This window comes from Vicia villosa, unplaced genomic scaffold, assembly GCF_029867415.1.
Source record: "Vicia villosa cultivar HV-30 ecotype Madison, WI unplaced genomic scaffold, Vvil1.0 ctg.000813F_1_1, whole genome shotgun sequence".
NCBI classification, from domain to species: Eukaryota; Viridiplantae; Streptophyta; class Magnoliopsida; order Fabales; family Fabaceae; genus Vicia; species Vicia villosa.
Window position 1 is genome coordinate 367,445 of NW_026705358.1, and position 17,464 is coordinate 384,908.

The 17,464-nt window shown below is 35.2% G+C and overlaps 1 protein-coding gene across 3 annotated transcripts; it reads right to left on the minus strand.

The window, feature by feature from the left end:
* Window positions 1-388: 388 nt before the first annotated feature.
* LOC131631336 (protein STRUBBELIG-RECEPTOR FAMILY 3-like) lies at window positions 389-7,223 on the minus strand. Of its 3 annotated transcripts, none has more exons than XM_058902130.1 (18): window positions 7,137-7,223; window positions 6,879-6,923; window positions 6,633-6,788; window positions 6,428-6,557; window positions 6,205-6,276; window positions 6,033-6,098; window positions 5,883-5,954; window positions 5,403-5,474; window positions 5,225-5,296; window positions 5,074-5,139; window positions 4,839-4,904; window positions 3,621-4,066; window positions 3,038-3,498; window positions 2,328-2,599; window positions 1,661-1,799; window positions 1,079-1,215; window positions 840-996; window positions 389-726 (listed from the first exon to the last, which is right to left on the minus strand). In XM_058902130.1, the coding sequence occupies exons 3-18, from the start codon at window positions 6,736-6,738 to the stop codon at window positions 628-630; spliced, it is 2,433 nt and encodes an 810-aa protein (XP_058758113.1). In that variant the 5' UTR covers window positions 6,739-6,788; window positions 6,879-6,923; window positions 7,137-7,223; the 3' UTR covers window positions 389-627. The 3 variants fall into 3 exon arrangements, with proteins under 3 accessions (XP_058758113.1, XP_058758114.1, XP_058758115.1); XM_058902131.1 differs by lacking the exon at window positions 7,137-7,223 and adding an exon at window positions 7,013-7,093 and having other exon boundaries at window positions 6,879-6,922; XM_058902132.1 differs by lacking the exons at window positions 6,428-6,557; window positions 6,633-6,788; window positions 6,879-6,923; window positions 7,137-7,223 and having other exon boundaries at window positions 5,883-5,943.
* Window positions 7,224-17,464: the final 10,241 nt, after the last annotated feature.

Sequence of the window (17,464 nt, forward strand, 5' to 3'; positions counted from 1 at the left end):
ATAAAAAAATCTAATCGTGACGTAGACTATTTGTGTATGTTCATCTAAACATTAACAGTTAATGTAAATAAATAAGCTCAAACAAATTGGGGCCATATCAATTCGAAGACAGCCTTATTTTTTAAGCTTAAACGCAATTGAACTAAATCAAAGAGACACCAAATTTGCATTAAGAAACAAAAAGGCAATAGATATATTTTGGAAGTTTACAAAGAACAATCAGTGTTGAATCACAACCTTGAGTTAAATTTGTACAAATGACTAACAAGTATGTGTTATCAAAGATTAACATAAAAACCACAAAGATCTATGCATGCACATCAGAATTACATTTTCATTATCAAGAATTTAAAAGCAATCATCAAACAAATGGGTTAGTTTGCAGATCTATGCAGCACTGTCATGTCATGGTATAATGAACTAGAAATTAACAGATAAAAAACACTACGACGAACCTATGAATGTCGAGCAGGTTAGCAAGAAGTATAAAGTGTGGAGACAACAAATGGGGCCTTCCTTTGGTAACATGAGTATAATGATTGATATCTATCTATGCTTATGCACAATAATCTTAGACAGTAGCTAAAACTCTACACATCAATTCATGAACAAATATCACCATCTTTGTCATTTTTCATTTGAATCACTTTTCTGAGACTCCCTCTTTATCATATTTAGTAAGTATAAGACAACTTCTGACATTGCTGGTCTAAATTCAGGCTCCGGCTGCATTATAACCAATAAATTAATTGAAGGAGTTAAAAGACAGTAAAGTACATTGGATAGAGATAAACAGGCTAACAATAACTGAGATTTGTGTTGAAATGGATAAAACTCACCTGAAGGCATCGTGAAATAATGTCTGCGAAATTTGACAATGACTTTGCAGGGTAAACTCCATTTAAAGAAGGGTCGACCATTTTTGATAATGCATCGATATCGTGAAGTTTGGGAATCGCCCATCTAGCAAGAAATTGCTCCCCTCGTGGACGTGTGCTATTCAAGATGTTCCAAACAATTAATTAACTGCATAAATAATCCAAACTGATGCGGAAGTATTTTGATTATGCATTCTCACCTGTCATGGGACTGACGGCCGGTTAAAAGTTCTAACATAACAACTCCAACACTGTAAACGTCACTTTGGTAAGTGTAAGTTCCTGATTCAAACTCTGGAGCTCCATAACCGTAAGCTGATTGCAGGTTACCCGAGAGCTGACAATACACAGAATGTTATCACTTATCAGACTGTTATAATATACTCACTCCTTTTCAAAATGAGTGTCGTTTAAGGTTTTTGCACACAGATTAAGAAATTTAATAATATTGTCATGTGATATTGTACTTTTACTAAATTAACCTTATACATGTATTGGAAGTAGTGTACAGAGTAATAATTGAAAGATAGAATTGGAAAAATAGCAACCATTACTACATTGAAAAGTGAGAATGACATTCATTTTGAAACAAATTTTATTTGTTAAAACGACACTCATTGTGAAACGGAGGGAGTAAATTACATTTTGTCATTGTAACTCAATGCTATATCCAATTTAACATTAAGTATTTCCAAGACATCAGGAGGTAAGTCAAACCTGTAATATTTCTACCATTTCCATAATAATGTTGCAACAATTTAAACAATCAACTGATTCCTTACCTGAGTTACAGAACCTGAAGCTATTAATGGAGCTAAACCACAATCAGATACACGCACAGATAGATCATCATCAAGGAGAACATTGGCGGACTTCAAATTTCTGTGTACCACAGGGGGCTGACATTGCTCATGCAAATATCTGGTAAATGACAAGTATTAGACTCAGAACTGTTGTCAACAAATAACCTAATGCAACCTCAGATTTTAGTTTTTACATAAGCTACATTCATCTGTCTTGAAATTGTATGGCTCTTTGAACAGATCAAGCAAAAGATTTCTTTTTGATAGAGATAGAAGTCATTCTTTGGATAGCACCCGGAAGTTTATTTTTTTATTGCACGGATTTTTAAAATTGAGTTTAGCAATCTACAATGTCTTTTATATGGAGTAGAACACAATGCAATTTGATTATAACATCCATGTCAAGAAGCACTCTGAGTTAAGTATGATGTTAGACCGATTTAAATGTGGCAACGTTCTAGCAAAGTTGGAATACAACTACCTTATTAATGACCAAGTTATTAGGTTAAAACTTTCGGCGGTCAATGAATCCAAAGGAGTAAAATATTTAGGCTTCAAAAGTGAAACCTCGAACCCGTTACACTATAAACTACAAATTAAATAGCTTGAGCAATTTATTATTTACAACATTTATAACTTGACTTACTCTAAGGCTCTAGCTGCACCAAGTGCCATCCGAATGCGAGTATTCCATGATAGTGTTGCTTTGAATTCATCATCTGAGTGGAGTGCATCATATAGTGACCCGTTACTGCAGTACTCATAGATCAGAAGCCTTTGTCCATGCTCTGAACAGTATCCAATAAGCTCAACAATATTTGTATGTCTTATTCTGTCAATATTATTAATCAATTCAAGAAACTCATCATCCTTCTGGTGAACAGAGGTTCTTTTGTCTAGTTTCTTTACAGCAAACAACTGACAATTCACAACAAAAAAGAGTAATCATCAGAATAAGAATCCAATAGTGGCTTATAAATAACAGGTTGTTTTAGCTAGTGAAAGAGAAACAGAGAGATCTGAAACAAAATTTGATCCACAGATTTCAGTAGTTAAAAATGTAATAGATGAAGATATGCATTTAGCCATTTACCATGTAATTCTAGAAAAACCTTGGTAAAATATGAAAAACAGAAGATGAGAATTATTAAATAAAGTAATAAACAATGTTCATATTCAAGAATCACAACAGAAGTAGCAAAGACTTGAGAGACTACAAAAAATGAAACAAATGTATCCATTATGTGCTATCTAAGGGTGAATGAAGTGCAGAAAGAAAGATCGAGGAAAAGTTCATAGTTTCTTTTACTACTACCCTGGCTACATACTAATGGAACCGATAAGCAAAGATCGTACCTTCCCATCAGGAAGCTCTGCCCTGTACACAGTGCCCAACATGCCTCCTCCTATAAGATTTTCTTGAGAAAAGCTATTTGTATACTGTTGAAGGGATGCAATGGTGAAAGATTTTGCAAAAGTAGGAGGAAAAATTGAACTTCTTAAGGATGGATTAACATTAGTCCCTCTGTTGGGAATGGCTGGCTCAACAATCATCCTCATAGTAGGAGGGGGAGGAGGAGGTGGGGGTGGCGGTGGCAGAGGAGGAGGAGGGGGCGGCGGCGGCGGCGGCGGCGGAGGCACAAAATAAACTTCTGGTGTACTCATATCAATCTCATGATCTCTCGGCTTTGGTATTGTCGCCATTCTTGGCACATCCTTCTCTTTCTTATCCTGTGCATTTGGAATCGGAACAGCCCACGCTCTCCTAGGCTCTTCTTGGCGGTCGTTATTTGGCCTCAAGACATCACGGGTCGGTACTGTTAAGATAAATAACAGGTTTTCGCGATAAGTTGGTGGAGATAAATAAATAATTAAATGAGGGACTAATTAAATGCAAGATAAATAATTAAATGAAGGACTAAAAGCTATATTTATTTGCCTTTGTCTGTTTGATTAGGTGGTAGGACTATAGCCCCTAAATCCCTAGGATTTTGTTGCCTTTCACCTCCAAAAGCACCAATTTGATGTCGTTTGGACCTTCGGTCAACTCGTTCCCTTTTACCACATCTTGGAATAAATAGAACGAGTGCTAGTACCAAAATTATGAATGCCAAAACACTGCCAATAGATATTAAAACTACCCTTTTGGTATGTTTGTTTGATTTCCCAGAATTTGACTCAACCGCTGCAGTTGGTCCATCAGCCTTTTTAGGAGGTACACGACCAGGACCAGATGGTACAACAAAAAATGGTGCTCCTGGCGGTGTTCCTGGAGGTGCTCCTGAAGGTTCTCCGGGAGGTGCTCCTGGCGGTGCTGTTACTGGGGAGCGAGGTGGAGGAGCAGGAGTTACCGTGGTATTATCATTAAATGGATTTCCAGCTTGTCTGCATAATAAACACTAACTTAGTTTACGACTATATTTGTTTCAAATTAAAATTTCTGATGTAACCAAAATCAATAAATAACACAGAATAGAGCATACAGATAACAAGTTATGGACACTTGATTTTTCTCAATAGTCACAATACCAATTAATCTATGAGGAAGCCAAATAAAATAATCTAAAACTCAACATTATGTCCTGCTATTGCCCAATATAACTTCACTATTATCCTTCTTCAATCCAATTTAAACTACATATTCCACACCTTCTATGAATTTAACAGGCCAAGCCACAAGTTTCAAACACCATTAACCAATTATACGCTACAAAAGCTGACCCGAAAAAAAGACATCAATTTGTATGCAAAAGAAATGCACCTTGCCTGATGCACAGTGGCCATTACAGATTGGAATTTGTATGTAATATTGACTCTTGAGACTTATCTTAAAAAATATATTTTCTTTTTTCCTAACCGTTAAACTGGAAGGAGCATCTATTTGGTTTTTTTATTACAAATGTATTGCTTCATAATTTTTTCAGAAGGTGCAATATCAAAGTATCATGTATTTTCTTTTGGCCTTATTCATTCTTTTTGAATTAATTGCAATACCAGACAACTTTAAATTTAATAGGATTAGGGGAATTTTCAAGAAAACATAGTCCAGACTCATAACCACCAAGTTCCATACAAGTCTATCATCAAAAGAAATTGTCCCATTTATGCAAAAAGAAGCACGATTTGTATAAAAAATGATAATAATTAAGGTTTGCACCTGAAGTTAGGGATACTTAGCAGCTTTGGAGGTATTGGGCCAACAAATTGGTTGTTCTCGACATTCCTGCTCAAACAAGGAAGATTGAACTTTTAACAGCGAACCAAGTACGACTATATGTGTAATACAGCATCTAATCCTATATGCATCCTGAAAGCTCTACAATCTACTACAACGAAAACAATTTAAAAATATATCAGTTATAGTTTATATGAAACATGGTTAAGAAAAATACAAATCTTTCAGAGGAAGGTCTTGTAAAACATCAAGTGTCCCAGATAGTTGATTATCCTGCAAGCGTCTGCCAGAAAGGAAATAGTGAGTTTGTTTGATAATTGACATAAAAAATGGGTCATACTTTTAACTTGCTAGGAGAAAATACTAACAGGGTGGTCAAAGATGACAAATTCTCCACCGAAGGAGGCAGTTCCCCACTCAGATTATTACTAGATAAATCTCTGCAAAACAGTTAATTGCTCAGTAAAATATGTTTAATGTATAAAGAAGCAAATAATCTTAGTTCAAATTATCCATATTAAGCTATTGTATAAAATGAGGTCATACAGATTGATCAATTGTGTAAATGACTGAAACGCATCTGGTATTTCTCCAGTTAAATGATTGTTGTTAAGAGACCTGAAAGGAGATGATTAGTTATAACTTAGATAAACTTACATGAAAATTTACATTAGCTACCATACAAATTTAATATGATATAAATATAAATGTGTGAAGCAGTGTCACAGTAGTTCCTAAATAAATCAAAATCGCAGTAATATCCTTGACTCCTTCCGTGCATCTTCTGTCAGTAATTATATGGACCAAATTTAATAATAAAAGGCACATTGAAGAACCAAAAGAACTAGCAAAAATAAATACACTCGAGAATCAAACTGTCTGATTAATGGGAGAGAAATTTGAGGATATTTTGTAATTTCGATTAATTCAAGAACTACGGTGTTAGTGCCTGACACATTAAAGGAACAAAATTACCATTTACTCACAATATAATATAATATATTATAGAACAAGCAACAAACTCACATGTCTGTCATTCCGCTTAAAGTGGCTAAAGACGTTGGAATACTTCCGGTAAACAGGTTGTCTGAAAGAAAACTGCAAGTAAAATCCATCATGTCTTTTAACAGAATTCAATGGAAAGAGCTAGTATTACAGAAATGAGTTATTACATACAAGTTTCTCATCGTAACTGGCAAACTGGACGGAATACTTCCTCCAATGTTATTGTTACTCAGATCGCTACCTCCAAAATAAACAGCGAGCAGTGAAGATGATGCAGAAGAAACTTATACATATATTACTGAATTGAATTATAAAAGCATCAAGCAAGGAGAATTATAAGTACATTACTGAGATTGTAACAAATGTTGCCAGACTATCACCGAGTTCTCCTCCCAAATTTGCACCATTCAGAACACTGTCACAAATAAGATGATAATCTATTCTGAGATACAATAACAGCAAATGTCTTTCTCCACTAACTGGAGTAAGTTACATGATTCAATAAATTTGAGAGATATCAACCAGCAACTCAATAACCAGGCCAAAGGGATAAAAATGCAGCATACATTTTTTGTATGAAGGAACCATTACATTGAATGCCTTGCCACCCTTCTCCGCATGGATCTCCACCACTTGAAACCCATCCAGGTAGAAGAGGAGATCCCAGTGAAGCATGTAAGCTATTAAGTGCAGCAACTGAGATACAATCAGAAAATTTTAGAACTCCAATAAAACCATAAATATATGACATAATCAATCAAGAATCCTTACCATCCGTGGGATCAGTGAGAGCATTTGAAATCTGAATTACACATATCAACAAAAATCCCAATAAAACCAGTCCATAGTTCTTCAAAATAGCTCTCTTCCAATCCATTGAGCACCACTTCCACCTTAATCTTCAACACACAAAACCAACATTCCCAACTGAACAACAACAACAACACAGGTCAAATCAATTCAACACTTCAATAACTCACAAAACTCAATCCACGACAAACAAAAAACTAACCATACCACAATAAATTAAGTGAAGAGCAGAACAACGATGCCAAATGCCTCTGTAAACAATAGTTAGAATTTTTTAAGGTGAGGTAATAGGAAGAAGAATAAGATAAAGTTGAAGTTTAAGATTCAAAAGGAAACGTAACTGTAACTGTAAGCAGCATACTTAATGCATTGCATAAAAAAATAAGGAAAATTTATAATAAAATAGTAGCAATAATTAGAAGAACAGCACAGCAAGTAAACTAGTGTAGAAAAAAACCCTAACCTTTTTTTGTAAACGAGAAGAATAAAAAGGAAAGGGAAATTTGTAAAGGTGGAAGAAATGAGAATGGACAAAGGTTGTCTCTAAAACTCTCTTTCTTTCTTTTTCTAAGTAATGAAGTCATGAGTCAAGACACAAATCATTTTAATACTATTAGCCACGCTGTAAAGTATATCTTCTTTTGTAGAAATGTTTAAGTATGACGCGCCGTCTTTGGCGCGTGCATTCACTAAAGCATGTTGCTATCATATCTTTGTGCCGTTGGTGGTGGCAACTAGCAACTTCTAAAGAAAAGGTAAATTGATTCCTTCTTGCCTTTTCATGTGGTTTCTCACACTAAAAGTCTTTTTTTATCTCTTCAAAATCACCATATATTCCTCTCTTCCATATATTTTATAACTAGTAAACCATCAATTTTTTTTACTCTTCATATTTTAATTTAGTTATAAGCATGTCTCTAACATTTTTTTAATTTGGTATCTCCATTACTTTATCCAATTTACGTCTCTTAACATATACTAATGTGTGGTATGATGGAAATTATGACAATTTTTTAACATATACTAATGTGTGGTATGATGGAAATTATGACAATTTTTTTATTGACCCCTAGGTGACCCTTAGCGAAATTTTTAAGTTGTCCCTGCTTCGGAAATGTATCTCCGAAGTATTTTTCTTTTTAGATTTTTCTAAACTTCGAAAATGCACTTTCGAAAACGTCAAATGGGGGGTGTTTTCGGAGATGCACTTTCGAAAACACCTTTTTCACATTTTTGGGGATTTTCGGAATGCACTTCCGAATTATGCAGAAATTATGTTTTTTTTTGTTTTTCTTAACAGTCCCGTATTTTTAATGAAACGAAAACGCCGAATAAAATAAACGACATATCAACATAAAATACTAATATAATAAATACAGGTTGAATAATATATACAAGTCGAATAAAATAGTAATAGTGTGCGAAAATGTACGTGAATGTCATGAAATACAACCCGAATGCAATAAAATCCAAGAAAAATAATCTGGAACCCCTACTGTGTATGCCTAACCCTAACTCCTTTGGACCTCCTCTGCCTCCTATATGCCGCCGCACCGCCCGCATCACTGACCATCCTCTCCACCACGGAGATTGCCTCTGGACCGCCCTAATCAACGATACCTCGCTCCAACGCGTCCCGCCCAAGCATCTCTATCCACTGGCATATCGGCAGGAGATCAATGGCATGGTCATCTTCGCCCCTGCTGGATCTCCAGGATCTCCTCGTATGCTGGCCTAGGAGCGCCGGGAGCGTCGGCTGTCATCAGAGGATGTGACACCCGATAGAACCATGTGACGTACCCCTCTACACAATGCCACTCCTGGGTGGCCTGCATGCGACGATACTCCTTCGGGACCAAATGATTCTCCCAGTCCTCAAATATGGCAGTGAGCTCCACTCAGGTAATTGTGTCGGGAGCAGCCTCAAACGTGACCTCGGTATCATCTGCACATGTCCAAACAGCCGCATACCTCACCATGGTGTTGGTCCCGCATGCCAACCATCCAGAGTATAACGCGATGCGTTCAAAGGGGACAGCAGCAGTGTAGTCACTGAATGGCCTCCAACGAATGTCATCGTGATTTGTGCGGTCGAGGTACCCACGATATGGTCTCACTACATTGTTCCCCCTTTAGAGAACGTATCGGGCGGCCCTGGGCATGGTGTCATCGTACGCAGGATCAATGGCGAAGCCGTGGATGTGGGGGAAGTAGGAGATGATCCATCCCTGAAACACAAACACGATAATGTATTAAAAATAAATACGAACTGGTCTTACCGAGCAGATCAGATGGCCAGCAACGGTGAAAGCTTGAAATCTGGAACGGTTGAAGGGAAAAAAGGTGGTTGTACCTGAAAGGCACTCCGATGCCAAAGTAAGCGTTTGAACAACAAGGTACAACAAAGTGGGAGAATTTGGGTAAGAAAAAGATTACATTGCTGTTAGCTGGAGATTTCGATTGAAGAATATGTTTCTTGAAGAATTAGAGTTCGAAGAATAAAATGGCTTTCGATGGCCATTCCTGAGAATAAATGGCTTTTTAAAGGCCATTTTCGAGGATGTTATTTATGATGAAGATGATTGAAATTGAAGCTGAATCAAGATAGATTGTCTTCAAGACTTAAGCATTTTTCGAAATACAAGAGTACTGAAGCTTGTAGTATTTCGTTGCATTCTCACTAAGAATCACGTTGCCACGTATCGAAAGAGGATTCAGGCGGGAAGATTTGAATTTCGAAACATTCTGTGTAACCGAATAAGGACAGATGGCGCCCCAGGAATTCCAAACGCATGCATGTGAGCAACGTGGCATTTCGTTAGTGTAACACCCCGAAAATTATTTCTAATTGTTTAATTTAAGTAGGAAAATTATTTAATTGGAATAATTGATTTTATGAGGAATATTGAGAAATATTGGAAAATAGTTATTGAACTGTGTTGTGGTTAGTGAGAAAGGGAGGTGTTAACTTGTTAGGCCCATTAACCAAAGTTATTCTATTTCTCATAAAATAGAAGGAAATTTTGGAAGAGGAGGGTTACAACAATTGGGAGAAGAGAAAGAACGTGAAAATAACTGAAGAGCTTTGGAAAGGGGAAGACCGAAGATCAAACCTAAGGTAAGGGGGGACTCTTCCTTTTAGTATCTCTTATGTGATCTTAGGTAATAGGTAGATTGATGTATGGTTTGATTCAATTAGACATTGAGATTGTTAGGTTAGGGAGTTATAATTTGAATTGATGATGATTGTGTGAACTTTTGGTTAATAATGAGTTTAAATGATGCTTTGTGGTGTATAATTGAATGTATGATGATTATATGCCTGTATGTGATATCTGGGGTCGATTTTGGACTGAAATTAGGTGGAATCGCAGGGTCTGTCGCAGACTTGAGAATTGCTGAAATCGCAGGTTCGCTGAGCGGAGGTCCCAACGTAGTTCGCTTCTGTTGGACGTTTCTAGTGGTCCGCTGAGCGGAGGTCTGAAGGATTCGCTTCTGCCTTGCGTCGCTGAGCGAACCTTGCTGTGTGTGAATTTTTCTAAAACTTTAAAATGACGTATCTTTTGATCCGTGAATCATTTCTTAGTGCCGTTTGGGGCGTTGTGCAAGTAATTGAATGTTTTATATGATGAATGATGAATATGGGCGGTGGCCGACTTTATTTGTTTAAAACTCGATTTAATTACTTGATGAGAATTGAACATTGTGTGCATATGAGATAGGTGTGACAATGTGTTTGATGTGATGACGAATTGATTGTGATTAATATTGTGATTGTGATGAATGCATGGCTATTTGAATGACGTTGATAACATGTACATACTTATTCGGTGATGTGGTGTTGAGATGAGTTGTTCATCGTGATTCGGTGATGTTTTAAGTATGTTATGTGTGTTTCATTCATTCATATGCATTTGATGATGGATCTCGTTGATGAGTGGATCGTTGGTGGCTAATTCCCATTGTGCGGAGATTAGTAAGCAGTCATCGTGTGCCCATGGGGGTGTGAGCGATTAGGTTAGTCGTGTGCCCATGTGGGGCTTGAGCGATTTAAAGGGCAGTATCAAAGAGAGAAGTCATGTGAATGTGATTCACGAATTTTGGTACCACATGCATAGTGTCAGTTGTGTCATATGCATTTTGTCATAACATGATTGTATGGATTTCTGTGTTTTGTGTTGTAATCTATTATTGTGTGAATTGATGAATAATAGATGTGAATCTGAATATGTATAATTGGGTGAACGGTATATTATGATGCTTGTTGCTTATGAATTGCATAATATTTACTAATTGAGAATGAGACTCACCCTTACATGTTGTTGTGGCCCTCGGTTTTTGTCATACCTCTCGCGGAGAGATACGCGAACTGACTCTTTTTGTTTCTGCTTTTGTATTTGAAAATCAGAGAGTCGCCACCGACCTTTTATTTTATCCAATTAAGGAAAGGTTTATAAAAGAAATAGAAAAAAGACCTTTAAGAAATTCTGGGTAAGGGGGTAGGTTATACAAAGGGAAGGTGTTAGCACCCTTTGTATCCATGGTTATCCATGGGCTCTTTAATTTGCTTAGCTCACTTGTTTTCAATTGCTTTTAAATGCTCATATGTGGTTTCAAATACCTTTGTAAATTGAATTTGTAATGATCCTTGTGCGGATGTATACAAAGTGTTTTTATCTTTCAAAAGATGCTTTGGAACAAAGAGCGTTAACTTCGTAATGATCCTTGTTTGGATATATACAAAGTATTGTCTTTTTGAAAGTTTTATTTTGAAAAACAATGATATATGAGAGATTTGTTTGTTTTGATTTGAGCAAGCAAATTAGGAGGTCTACCCTGAGTTATAAGGTCTTTATCCTATTTCCTTTAAAAATCTATCCTTTCACCGGATATAAACAAAAGTTCGATTTTGCGTTTGAAATAATAGAATTTGACTTTGATTTTGAAAAGAATGAGAAAGGGATTACCCTAAGAGGTGCAAATGTGATTGTGTTTGGATTCAGATATTTTATCTTTGAAGTTAGTGATCTAACGATTCAATTTTATCTTTGGCATACACACAGTTTATATGTGCTGGAATTTAAAATGCGGGAATGTAAAATGCGAAAAGTAAATCTACGCTATTACATCGATTGTGCAGGAAATGTAAACTACGCTATTTACATGAATTTGACAACCTATACATTTATCTAGGAATTTAAATTGCAAGAAAATAAAGAAATGTTTTTGGATTTTTTATGATTGATTTTAATTATAATTAATGCATGATTAATTAAATTAAAATGAGGAAAAAAGATGAAAATAAATTTAAACCTAAAAATTAAGTTCAAAATATGTTCAAAATGCTTGTTAATTAATTTTAAAACAAAACTAATTTTTTTGGAATTTTTGAAATTGATTTGAAATTGATTAAGTTAATTAATACATAATTATACAAAGAATTACACAAATAATTAAAACTTAAAGAGAAAATTATTCTAAATATGTACAAAATTAGTTTATAATATATAAACAATATTTAATATAAAGAACAATTTTTTTTATGATTTTTGATTGGTTGAAAATAATTAAAAGATAAATATATGCATATTATCTAATTAATTATACAAAATATTTAAATTATGAAGAAAAATAAAATATTTTTATATCAGAAAATAAAATATTATTTTAGAAACTTAAAAATATTTTTTGTGTATTTTTTGGATTTTTAAAACTATTTTTAATTAATTTAACAAAGAAATTAAAATAAAATAGAAAATAAAAAGATAGTAATCAGATGTGGAAATTAAATAAAGTCCATGGTAAGGATGAGTGTTTTGATGCGTTGGATTGAGAGTTTAATGAGATCAGATGGCCCAGATATTGAGGTCACATGGAAAGATGATGGAAAGCGCACATGGAAACCCAGGATTCAAAAATACTGGCGCGCGCGTTCTGTCCAATGAGGTGAGGACACCTCATCGTCTTCAACCTCCAGCCAACACATTTAATAGCGTTTTTATGATAAAAGCGTTGTAATAGATGTGTTCTAAACCTGCAAAATAGCGAATAGGGTTAAACATGAATAGAAATTTGGCGCGACATGTCCATTCGATTCGTCTTGATCTACTGAGTTCAACCATGCCCTTAATTTGTCCTATTTTTGGCTCTAACGAAGAACCCTAAATTTGAACTAAAAAACCCTAAAATGGTAGTTTCGTGTACAAGCCCCCAAACTTTAATTAAATGTCCAGAAATGATCAGGACATCAAACTAAGCTCAAATATATGTCTACATCTTGTTAAACATGCATGAATGATCAGATACGAGTTGGTTTTTATTTGAACAAATCGTGACCTGTAGTGCTTAATTCAGTGAGTTTCAAGGCTTGGAAATGATTGTAATAGGTTCAGTGATACTTGAGGAAGGTGTTTGAATGTTTAATTTGTATTGAAACTGACTTGAATTCAAAATTCGAATTTGGAATTTCTTTGAAAATTTTAAGTGATTACAAGTATGGTTACAAGTATGGAATGGCTCTGAATTTGTGTCTCTCTTGTTACTGAAGTAAGCTGCTTCATTTATAAGTCAAGTTGTGCTTAGAATCCAAGCCAAGAAGCATTGATTGCCTTTGTTGAATTCTTGATTTTTAAATATTAAAAATCTTTGAATTGTTGACCAAGTCTTGCTCCTCTTCAATTCTCTTGCCTTGTACTTCAATCTTCTGCAGAAAATTAAAGATTCTTTGATGACTCATGCTTAGAAACTAAGCTATGCATTATCCTTCCATTTTCCATTTTCATTTAATCTAAAAATAGGATAAAATTAAACCAAAAATGAATAAAAATGGTGTGGGCTTTATCTTGGTCGTGGGAGGCTTATTATATCATGGTAAACATGTTTGAACCACGAAAACTTGGCCCCATTTGGAAAAAATACATTTTTGAGCAATGTTGGTTTTATGCATTTTCCCAAAATTTAGCCAACTTCAACAAGGTGTAAATCCCTCAAATTTTGTCATATGAAGGAGATCTTGCACCTTTTGGAAACCTCAAAGAGTCCTCTAACCAATGTCTTTGGTCTCATGTAAAAATGATTTTTGATGCTCCTTGTGTGTCCTTTTGAAAAAAGTGTCTTTTTGTTGACTTTGAAAATGACCTGTAATGTCTTTGTTCATATTTTTCAAATGGTGAATGTAATGACCATGGGATCAATTGCATTTGAAAGATTGAATTTCCTTCAAGATGAGCTTTGGTTTGAATTTTTTGGATGAAGGATGAGAGAGTTATGACCAGTCAAAGTTCAGCTGACTTTTTAGGAGAAAACCCTAATTTTAAATCTTAGGGTTTTGTTGATTTTTTATCTTTCCTTGATGAATTATGATCATCCAATTATCAAATGATGAATCCTTTGACAAAATATGGATGTTGACAAAAAATTTCATTTTTGACTGTCTGTTGACTTTTTTGGTCAAACGGGTCGTCTGTTGACTGTTTGAGCTGCTGACGGTGCGTCTGAGTGAATTGAAGTTTGAAAATTTGTATGATGGTACTTTGAGATATATGGAGGTCCATGAAATCCATTTGAAGTCTCAAAAACTTGTTTCTCCTGAAAAAACCAAGAAACCCTAATTAGGGACTGTTTGTGTAGGAGACAGTTAAGCGTACCTGATTTTTGTGCAGTGCTGAGTCTCTGCTAATCATGTGATATTCAAAAGACTTCTAGAACAAAAATCTTGGAATTTTGAAATGCAAAAGTTTGATTTGATTGATGGTACAAAACACGGAGAATTGTACTGTCAGCAGTTTGACTGTCAACTGACTGTTCGGGTATTAATGTAGCAGTTAGAGTGAAAAATCAACAGTCAAAGTTAATCTTCTTTTTGTTGTTTTTGTTTTATGTGAAAGATGAAAGTTTATTTACATGACTTGTTAAAAACATAGACATAATAAATAACTAATATTTATTGTACGCGAGCAAAATTACCGATAATAACCCTGAAAAACATATAATGCACAGAAAAATAAATATTTGACCGGCAGAAAACACACAAAATATTATCTGAATAATTAAGCAACAGTATGACAAATAGTACAACATTTAATACTGACAGTACAAATATTACATACTATAATGAACAGTACGACGAGTAAACGGTACATTTAAGAAATAAGAGATACGGCAAACTTTAAGAATGACGATTAATAACCCATGCTACAAATAATAACATGTAGATGATTGGGAATGCAAGCATCCCAGGTCCACAGTTTTCAGGGCTATGTAGACAGAAGAAAGACATGATTACCACCACAACGGTGATGACCATAAGAAAACACGTTTCCATCCGCTTCGCCATTTTGTCGGGGAAGAAGAAAGAATGAATATGAAGTAGAAATTTGAGAGATGATTTAGAATTTGATGTGAGATTTTATGGAAAAATGAGAGGTATTTATAGAATGAAAAGAAGGATAGAGACGTTGGGGAATGAAGTGATTCCGTACAAAAAAGAAAATTTGAGTGGAAGTAAGATTTGAAAGAAAGTGTATGATAGTGTTGGGAAAAAGAGATGTATAGAATAAAGTTAGGATTTGATTTTTGAAAAAAGAGATTTGAAGAGATTTTGAAAATAATGGAATATAGTACAAAAGTTAGTAGGAAACAAAAATTAGTAATAATTTACTTGTTTACCAGTACAGTTTGGACCCTCGACTCTGCGCCTGCAAAAGATTTAGTTCTGTACAATTTGCGTTAGTACTATTTATCTGTAAATAAATACCAAATAAATAGCGTGTGTGAAGTAATAAACAGTAACTGGCGTTTGCGTAAGAATAAATTTGACAGCGAGCCAAAATACTGTATAAGAAAAATTCTAAAAACTAAGTATTTCATATGTCAGGATATTTATGAAATAAAAATCCATGATTATATGAAACTCCTAATTTTTAGATTGGAGTTTTCTTGAAAAAAGATGCGGGCAAATTTTGGGGTATAACAGTTGTCATTTTCAGATTGAGGAGTAGCGGTATTAATGTTCGGTGAGGATGACTCGTAGAGTTTATCCGTTTGTGTTAGGTCGTGTCGGTCATGCTCTGATCTTGTAACACTGGGGGACGATAGTTATAGAGTTTTATGAGATTACTCTATTTTAATTGGTGTTGGATTATACTTCCATTTGATTATGTTGATGATATTTCTTATTCCGCTGTGATAAACATAATTGTGTTTTGTTAAATCGTTTCCTAATGAGGCATGACTTGACCATGATTGGTTTATTTATTTTAAATAATTGTGACACCTTTGCGTTTATGTTTTTACTCTGATATATTTATTTAAATTGCCGCGGGGTTTAGAGGGGTGTTACAATAGTGGTATCAGAGCATAGTCGGTCATGTGACCAGAGTCTTGTTGTTAATTTTTCCTTTCGGTATGCGTCATGTGTGTGAAACACTGTCGGTACTCAGTGTATTCTAACTGTTTGCCTGCAGAAGTGGGATTGAGACTAGTGGGGGAGAAGCTATGCTTCTCGGATATGTCTCAGATGCAAGATGTTAGCGTGATGCGGAGGGAAGCAGTACAAGAGTGTGGAGTTATTGTTTTCTGAAGTGAAGGTGACATGGGCTGTAGACTGTGGTTGTTATTTCAGTCGGAGTGCCTCGGAGTAGATGATGGTTATTTCTGGAAAATGGAATTTTGAAGTTGTGATGCTTCAGGTGCTACTGATGGACTGTGATGTTGTCGCGTGAGTAGCCCTATGTGAAAAGTCGCTGTTGAAGCGGTGATTAAAGAAAGTATTGTCGTAGACCTTGTCGTAGGATTACTAGTAAGTAATTGAGATGATGGTAGAGGTTATCGATGTTGTTGAGAACGTTTTGACGCGAGAGTAATGCGAAGAGACGAGTATGATCTCAAGGATAAGAAGGTTGATGATGGCGTACGTGAATTTGGTTTTGTGATGTTGCAGAAGACGAACTTCGGCGATGGAATGTGTTGCTCAAGTTATAAGAATATTGGAAGCGAAGATATATGATAAGGAACTGCATAGAATGTGATTGATTTGAAGAGGATGAGTTTCGGAGTGGAATTTCCGCAAGCAAAACGCAGGAAAGTTGCTGAATCATTATGAAACTTCGAAAATTCATAACTGGAGTTCTGGATATCCGATTTGAGTTCCGTTTGAAGTGACAGAAAGCTAACAAGATGAACTTTGTTATAAAAATGGTTTCAGCAGCTGTAACATATTTAATTATGATAGGATGATGTTGGAAAGAGGTGAAGTTGCGGTTACGCTTGCTCTTAGAACTAGACTTGTTTGTTGGTACTGCACGGGATATTAGTGTCAGAGTTGGACGAATTGAAGGATAATTAAAAGGTTGGTTGAGAAGCAATTTTAGGAATAGAATGTGCTATTCGAGAATTTTGGAGATGTTCGGTAATAAAAATGATTTGAGTGCCGATGGATCTTAGTGAGGATTGGATTAGTAGTAAAGGTGAATTCAGAATCGACGAGCATAGTATAATGTGGTTTAGTGATCGGGTTTGTGTTCTTGATGTTTTTGGAGCTTTGAAAGAATATTCTAGAAGAAGATACCGCAATGGATTATTGGACTATGACGATGTTAATGAGTTGCGTGCAAACTCAGAAAGGACACTATTATGTAGTAACAATAGTTTATGCTTAAATATGATTGTCGACTATCTATTGACAAATTGAGGACTTGATCACCCTTAATCTCTTATTGATAGTAGACGAAATCATATGGATGTGGTGAGATTGTTTGCTACCTTAATGGTATAAGATGTGATGAATACTAAGC

Coding starts and splice junctions, on each gene's coding strand:
- LOC131631336 (XM_058902130.1), bottom strand. CDS start 6,738: ATGGATTGGAAGAGAGCTATTTTGAAGAACTATGGACTGGTTTTATTG. Junction 5,140..5,224: donor TTGTCATCTTTGACCACCCT/GTTAGTATTTTC, acceptor CCTTTCTGGCAG/ACGCTTGCAGGATAATCAAC. Junction 3,499..3,620: donor ACCTAATCAAACAGACAAAG/GCAAATAAATAT, acceptor TTATCTTAACAG/TACCGACCCGTGATGTCTTG.